Source organism: Pollachius pollachius, assembly GCF_949987615.1.
Source record: "Pollachius pollachius genome assembly, chromosome: 4".
Lineage (NCBI taxonomy): Eukaryota > Metazoa > Chordata > Actinopteri > Gadiformes > Gadidae > Pollachius > Pollachius pollachius.
In genome coordinates this window covers 7804751-7813225 of record NC_136937.1, presented here as the reverse complement: position 1 = coordinate 7813225, position 8475 = coordinate 7804751, and the positions used below count along the sequence as shown (strand labels likewise).

The window sequence follows — 8475 nt, the reverse complement described above, 5'->3', positions numbered from 1 at the left end:
GATATGAATGTGCTGTATTTCTAGCAGAAGGGTGTGAAGAGTCGAGATGCGGTCATGGTGTATCCGATTCCTGTCACGTACCTCCCTTACTGAGTAAGCGACACCTGCATCTATAGATGTGACAAACAGAAACAAAAACACACAATGTATAATCGTAACTTTCCTTCAATCCATATCTGTCAACGTTGAATCTACACCTTCTAGTCCCATGTAGTCTTTTTGTGTCTCGGCGAGATCATGGGGCCCCAGCACATGTAAAACACGCCCCTACACAACAATCAGGTCGTCCTTGCCCGCCCTTAGATCCATGCTGCTGGTGCTCCACTATCCTGTTGTCTCACAGTCCAGGAAGTTGGAGTCCAACGACCTATGTCGGATGTATTCAGCGAGTCATGATATCGCTTGTTGTGATACTGGTTGTAAGTGTACAACTATGGCCGGCTCGAGGGTCCCACGATGTAGCAGATCACGAGGCCTTCGGGACGGGTGTCCGTTCCCTGGAGGTTGGTCTGACCGTGGATCTGTCTCGGTTGGTCCGGGAGGTGGACGAGCGCTTTCTGTCCGTGGCTATCGATTCCAGCCTTATGGCCGAGGAAAAGTTCATGTACATGCTGGGGTAAGGTTTCAGTTTAATGCCCTTTCGAATGAATCAGTAACGGGAACATTTCGTTATAGATTTACTTAGATTTTTTTCTGAGGCTGAAGTTCATATTGGCTGATGATTATTCAAATTTAATTCCAAAGCTGAATGACAACATACAGTGGAGGTTAGTGTGAACTTTGAGCTGTGCTCTCATCAATATAGGCGCCATCCACATGCTCTGTATTTACATCAAACAACTGGACCTTATGTCCATGTCTTCGGTGATTACGTCAATTCGTTCTGGTCCTCCTCACTTTTCAATGCAACTTCTGTCTTCTACAGACCTGGGAAATCTAGAAAAGCAAATGCACAGCCCTCTAAGGATTAAATCTCATTCACGTTATCTTGCTTTTTAATGCTAAGGTCCCCAAAACTCAGGACGCTGGCAAAAGCGTTATCCCCGTCCTATCTGAGATTCGGAGGGACCAGGCAGGATTTCATGGTGTTCAACCCAGAGAAGTACCTCACGCGGTCCCATGGTTATGATCAACAGAAACCCGGTTTGAGTGCCGGTGAATAATCACACACAAAACTGTTTTTAACTCCAAAATAACCTGTGGTCTCTCATTCTGGCTCTGCTGTCTATTGGTTGGCTTTTTAAAGCAACGCAATTTCCCCTAAAAAAAATTTCTGTTGCAATATAAATAACGCCATCTTACTACCTTATGCTTTGCTTACACAGAAGTGCACATTGCAGGTTAATGACTCTGATTCCCATTCTTTGTATAGGACCAGAAGATAGTTGTAAGAAGATGGAGTTGCCTACACTACTGGAGGCGAGGTTGAAGAAGCAGTGGATTCGACAGCAAGCCCTACTCCGAAAAGAGGATCTGCAGATGAAGTACCGAAGGCGGGCAAAGTACACAGGTAGGACACCGGATGGAAGAGGAAGAGAGATATTTTCTCTTGAAACTGTGTGTTTAGAATTGTTTTTTGAAAAATCTTAGTTTGGATTACTGGCTGAAAAAGTTACTGTTAAATTGGCTGTTAAAGTAGCCCAAAGTTAAACAACAGTATGGCTTTGATACAACTACACCAGAATTGCCCCTCCATCCGTCTCTCCAGAGTACTCTGTGGACCTCCTGACCTCCTTTGCCAACTGCACTGACATGGACCTCATCTTCGGTCTGAACGCCCTGCTGCGCACCTCCAATAACATCTGGAACAGCAGCAATGCCCGGTCCTTGATCAAGTATTGTGAGTCCCAGCAGTACCGCATCTCCTGGGAGCTGGGCAACGGTATGACCAAAAAAAAACCTCAATATGTTTTACTGAAGGACAGGACTTCTCTCTTGGTCCGTCGTTATCGCGATCTTGAGTCATTACAAGTAATTTCAAAATTAACCCGTTTGTGAAATAGGATTGTCCACCGACCTAGATGTATGATGCATAGATCAGCAATGGGTCGATTCTGAAATGGCTTGTCATGGCTTACCGACATCACGCCGGATGGTTAATAAGAACTTGAACTTAGCAATTGTACTCATCAGCAACACAAAGAAAACTCTCCTGTTCCTCTTGCATGGATCATATGAACTCAGATTCCCATGAGGTTCTGCCCCAGTCAGACTTAAAATGTCTTGTTGGACAAAAGACACCACCTCCCAACCATGCGACTACTGTTGCGTCGACAGTACACCCCGCGAAAGGGTCAATGAGCTAAAAGGTGAATGGCGAACGTCAAACCAAATCCTTCATTGCAGCTGTAATAGATTGTTCCATCCAACAAGCCACATAGGCCTATATTATGCTCTTTGAACAAATCCATCAAATTCTTATCAATAAGTATGTGTGTTGTTGTGTCGGACACACATTACCATACGAGTAGAATTCTCATCTACTTGACTCTCAAATTCTACAACGTAGCCTATAAAACTAACTAAAGGTGTGTGTGTTCTTGTGCTGGACACACATTGCCCGGAGTAGAGTTCTCAACTGGGTCATGGTTATTATTAGTTATTCCATAAAATGAATTGTTTAATAATACAATTGATGCGTTTTTGTAATCACCCAACATCGGCCAAAATAATAATAATAATAATAATAATAATAATAATAATAATAAACTTGAGACAGGGTAGTGGGCATTTTACTCAAATCAATAGGCCTTATCGTAGAGATTTGGGATTTGATACCTTTTTGTTTCAAACGTGAGATGTCTAATGTTTTGCTCTTATAGATCAATCTTCCTGTTTCCATCCTAATGTCCATCGGGTCTGGTGCGCTGTTCTGCGACCTTTCCACAAGCTTATATTTCAGTTCCTTGTTCGGCAAGTCAACTCGCCCTGACCCACCATTGAGTAATAGAGGAAGGAAGTGATCTTTATTGTTCTCAATGTGTAACTAGAACATCGTTGGCAGGAGGTGGCCGTGGGAGGTTTATTGGTTGATGCTTTTTTGACACCAAACCACTGGTCTCAACATACATTTGTGAAAGGGCGAACGTGAAAGGTTTAGAAATCCCCTTTGTACAGTTAATGCAATTCATTCCTGCATTCTTTCCCAACAGAACCCAACAGCTATGAGAAGAAGGCCGGTATCCGCGTAGCTGGGTCCCAGCTAGGGGAGGACTTTGTAAATCTCAGAGAAATATTACAAGACTCCAAGTTGTACCACAACACGGGCCTGTATGGCCCAGATATCAGCCAACCGCGGGACCACCGGAAAGACCTGCTGCAAGGGTGAGAGACGGAAAGAGGCAGAGCTCCTTTAATAAGTTAAACCCTTTCTGATGGTACCGGTGCCAAAAAAGCATTCAAGCCTAACCTGTTCCCGTGTTGTGTTTTTGACACACCAGGTGAACTCCCAGGATCAGTACAACACAAATAGAGACTGGAATTTTAAACTCTGAAATGACCTGTCTTAATCACCTGTATTAGTTGAATAATACATAAATCACTTGTTTTTATTCCCATGACTACTTCTTGTTTGTGAGTGCTAGAATGGTAGAACCATGTCATTCCAGTTTGGTTTGGGATATCAATAAACTGTCTGTTTTAATCAAACAAAAGCTTTACTACTATAGTGCTGAAAGTCCAACCATCAACGGTGTTGTTTTGTTTCCTAGGTTTCTGACTACTGGCTCACAGGCGATTAATGCGTGCACATGGCACCAGTAAGTTGTCTTTCACCCCATATCCTGAGTGTGTCCCCAATTTTTCCGGATGTTTACTTTTAAGTTCACAGTACATTATACTATAGTCTTGCTTTATGTTATTGTTAGGTTATTTTCTGCTTGATATCGGCATAGTTTTGTTTGGATATCGTCAGTGAGTGGTTATAGGGGCAAGATAGTCGAGAATCAAAGATAGAATAGAATCAAACACCTGGGGCAAGATAGTCCCAGGTGTTTGATTTCCAAACACCTTTGGGAATCAAAGGTGTTCGATTCCCAGCCGAAGGGTACTGGCTTTGATTCCCAATGTCCAGAGTCCGCCTGTAGGCATCCTTGAGCAAGTTTACCCTAATGACATGTATCTGAAGTCCCTTCGAGTCCCTTGCGAATGTTAAAAATCCACTAAGCTATTTTTGTTACTGATATTTTCGGTTCTTTCCAGCTACTATGTGAATGGAAGAGAGGCAACACTAGCCGACTTCATCAGCCCACAGGTTTTGGACTCTCTAGGGCTGAAGATCAGCGAAGTTCTGGAGGTAATTTAAAACACTGAATCTTGTATCGTAGCGCATTAAAATGGGATTTGTGTTTTTATTGATTAATATAGGATTTTGACATCAATGCGAGCCCAATAAAGTTATTATTATAACCATTAATGTTAATATTTGTACTATACTTTCCTGATGGCTCTGACCCTACAGAGCATCCACCTCGTGTCCCCGGGTATGAGGAGCTGGCTGGGGGAGAGCAGCTCAGCGTACGGGGGGGGAGCGGAGGGGCTGTCAGACGCCTTCGCAGCCGGATTCATGTGAGTGGAGAGACCTGATTGGTTGTCCCACCAGGGTTCATTTGGGTGGATAGACCTGATTGGTTGTCCCACCAGGGTTCATTTGGGTGGATAGACCTGATTGGTTGTCCCACCAGGGTTCATTTGGGTGGATAGACCTGATTGGTTGTCCAAAAGGGGGGTTCATGTGAGTGGATGGACCTGATTGGTTGTCCTATGGCTGAGGCTTGTGTCGTTGGAGATACCTGATTGGTTGTCCCACCGGAGGTTCATGTGAGTGCAGAGACCTGATTGGTTGTTCCCATAGATCAGGTTTGTGTGAGTGGAGAGACCTGATTGGTTGTACCATGGCTGAGGTTCTTGCAAGTCCAGACACCTGATTGGTTGACCCGTGTAAGGCTTGTGTGAGTTGAGAGACCAGTTTGGTTGTTTTGGTTGCTGCCCAGGACTCATGCATATTAATGAATGTATTAATGAAGGGTATCTTTCATTAAGACATGCATATTAATGAATGGGTGATGATCAGCTTTTGGCTCATCAAAGAAACATCCCATCCCTCTCTAGTAACAGCACAAACAATTATAACTAGAAAATGCATTTCCTGCAGAAAATGCGGTGAGTGCTGTAGTACAAAGTGAGGTTGAAAATATTTTTTAATAAAGCCACATAGATTAAGATGTAAAATACGAATAAGTATTATACTTGATCCAGATCAAATGTTTAATGTGTAAATATTTCACATTCTTTCGAGTAGTTTATCTCACATTCAAACAGCTCCATTTAGAGACGCGTATTCGAGCCTAATAGCCTTGGTGTACCGCCCTGTTTATACGCGTGATGAGGAACGGGTGGAGGCCTAAGGTCAGGTCACATGGGAGACGGGCTCCTCCATGGATGATGTGGGCTGTGGGGCCGTACGGGCCTGGTTATTAGATTAAGTCATTGCCCTGGACCAACTGGTCTCGTGACAACCAGAGGAACTAGGCAGAGCTCTGGAGATGTGTGTTAATTGTGTAGTTAAGAGTGGGAAATGTCTATAGTCTGCAGAAAAAGATATTGGGTATCGATGATCTTTTTTAATTCATGTTCTGAATAAATGTATGCGTTAACAAAGCGACACTATTACAATAACACCCTTTTGAACTTTGTACTAAAAGGATTTTTCACAAATTTTCAAACAGCATTCAAATGTTTTAATAAAATGGATATTTATTAATTGTATTTATCTTTAATGCAAAAAAGAAACACTTGATCTTAAACAAGCAGAAATAAAGGTGAGCGTGGTTTAGGTTGTGAATGGTATATGTGTGCGTGTCTGTGTATGTATGTAACACTATAGTAATCTGTGCGTGCAGGTGGCTGGATAAGCTGGGACTTGCTGCTAAAATGGGTCTGGACGTTGTTATCAGACAGGTGTTGATCGGTTCTGGAACGTACCACCTGGTCGACGACAACCTGGACCCCCTTCCTGTAAGCACAGTCCATGATCTGTTCTCTCTGAAGTCTTTTATTCTAATCCTTTCATTTTATCTGTCCACTTTCAACAGAAACCTGCAGGGTACACTGTAAAAAAAATCGGAACAAATCTTAAAAGTTGAATCAGGGGTGTGATTCAAAAGAAGCCTATTTCTAAAAGTGTGTGTTATTCCAAAATTCAAATCATTATTTGTGCCCGCTCTTCAGGACTATTGGCTGTCGCTTCTCTACAAAAGACTTGTTGGCCCTGAGGTTCTGATGGTTGAAAGACTTCTTCTTGCTGGCCTCCAAAACCCGAGGCAGAAAGTGCGTGTTTATCTTCACTGTGCTAACCGAAACAGGTAAAGATGTCAAACCCATGTCAATTGTAGGTGGCAATTGATTCATTAGATTTGTATCATATTTGTAAAATTGCATTAAATATCTAGCCCTCCTCACATCTCTGGCCCCCTTTTGCTACTGCTGTCTATGTTTTTAAGTGACTTTGTATTGAGATAGATATATATATATATAACAACAATATATAACAAAATAAATAACAAAAGCGCTATATGAAAAGATGCATCCTTATCATGTATTTTTCTGATGTTGCTCTCACCAGAGGCTATAGTAAAGGCGCCATCACACTGATGGCCATGAATCTGGCTGCTAGACCAGCCAGGCTGACTCTGCCTGCCCTGCTGTGGCTCAGCACAGTGGAGGCCTTTGTCCTGCAGTCTGACCAGCCAAACGAGGCAGGACTCTACTCTAGGTACACCTCCCCGCCTTCACATGCACAACTTAAGTAGATTGCGTCAAATTCTCAGCGCACGCAGTCACACAGACAGACAGGCAGATAAACTTCCCAGCCACATCCTTTGATAATTGACTTCTGCCTCTGCAGAAGTCAGCCAGAGGAACAGAGCATAATGTGTCAGCATTTTTAAACGTCATCATAAAATTGAAATTAACCTAATTATGAAGTTCTACTCAAGTTGTGTCTTCTCTAAAAGCGACCTCTCAAATGTATGTCTCTGATTAAGACAAGATTGATTTCTGTGATTGACAGGTCTGTGATGCTCAATGAGAAACTGCTGCAGATGTTAGACGACCAAACTCTCCCCGAGCTGAAGGGTAACATCCTGCCCCCAGCGGACCATCTCTTACTTCCTGGATTCTCTTTGGCCTTCTTTGTCTTTACCGAGGCCGAAGCAGCAGCCTGTCAGTGACCTCTGCTGGACGAAGTAGGAAGTGCATCACTGGACACACACTACTGGCGTTTTTCCACTACTATATACTGTCCCATTGCGGCACGGTTCCACTCGGCGGGTTGGGTTTTGCATTTCCATTACAACCGGGCTTCCAGCTTAAAGGTGTGTCTTCAACAGATTACGCACTTTTCTTGAGTCGTTGGCACAACAACACACACACTTTTATTGCCTATTTATTTTTATATCCCACCATAAAATCGGATTGATTAATTTAAGAGACATTTAATATATTTAAATGGTTTCAGATGGACAGCGGCCCACATAGGGATATTTACGAAGATTAAATCTGTTTGACGTGCAATTACCCCCCTATTTTCTTTCCTCAACATATTAATAGCTCATTGACAGCCAATCATTATTTCAGATTAGGCCTGTTTATACACTTTCAACAATGTTTAATACATATTTCACTCAGTGAAACATGATTTCCTTGTTATTAGGGAAGAAAATGTGTTGAATTTCAATATCAGTGATGTAATGGTGTGAAATATTGTCCTATGTCCTTTAGACCAAGACTAATCTGAAATAAATCTGTCTTATGCCAACAAGCTATTTAGTTTTGCAAGAGAATATCGTCAAACTAACGCCACTAAGGTGTGCTTCTATTAAACCTTTATTACCCTTTTAATTAGGCTTATATAGTTATATAGGAACGCCCGAATAATAAAAACTCTGGCAGGTGAGAACTCTTCGTGCATGGCGATGTGTCTCATAAAAAAGAATGTGGTTTATTGGATTTTTAAGGGTCTATACTCATACAAATGAAGCTATAACCTCTCGTTCCAAACCGCAATCAGCGTTCATCACAGGCCACTTGGAGGTAGGTTGGGCTCACACTGGCCCATTGGTTTATACTGGTAGTGGAAACGCAAATCAGCGTGGTACGTCTCGGTAAATACAAAAGAAAATGAAAATACAAAAAGGGCCATGCCTGTACCACTGCTAGCACTGACTCTCAAAACTGGATATTATTTGACGCCGGATTGTTATTTTGTTGTTTTCTACAAATATGTCTTATTTTGTTCCTATACTTGATGGTCAATCGGAAGTATTGAAATGTGAATTGATTTAATAAAATGTTTCCCATGGAATTCTGAGGTCATTCAATTCAATACCACATTTATTCAGAGGTGTGACCGGGAGAGAGCGGTGTTGCATCTAAATTGGATCCCCGCATTTATTCTCTAGACAGTAAATAGTATAT

The 8475-nt window shown here is 42.3% G+C and overlaps 1 protein-coding gene across 1 annotated transcript; it reads left to right on the top strand.

Moving 5' to 3' along the window:
• The first annotated feature begins 337 nt into the window (after window positions 1-337).
• On the top strand, window positions 338-8362 carry hpse (heparanase). Its single transcript, XM_079734062.1, has 12 exons — window positions 338-616; window positions 1007-1155; window positions 1373-1510; window positions 1709-1882; window positions 3153-3324; window positions 3711-3758; window positions 4201-4294; window positions 4460-4566; window positions 5901-6015; window positions 6229-6362; window positions 6623-6772; window positions 7070-8362. The coding sequence occupies exons 1-12, from the start codon at window positions 393-395 to the stop codon at window positions 7227-7229; spliced, it is 1665 nt and encodes a 554-aa protein (XP_079590188.1). The 5' UTR covers window positions 338-392; the 3' UTR covers window positions 7230-8362.
• The last annotated feature ends 113 nt before the right edge of the window (window positions 8363-8475 follow it).

Coding starts and splice junctions, on each gene's coding strand:
- hpse (XM_079734062.1), top strand. CDS start 393: ATGATATCGCTTGTTGTGATACTGGTTGTAAGTGTACAACTATGGCCG. Junction 3,325..3,710: donor CGGAAAGACCTGCTGCAAGG/GTGAGAGACGGA, acceptor TTTGTTTCCTAG/GTTTCTGACTACTGGCTCAC. Junction 6,773..7,069: donor GAGGCAGGACTCTACTCTAG/GTACACCTCCCC, acceptor TGTGATTGACAG/GTCTGTGATGCTCAATGAGA.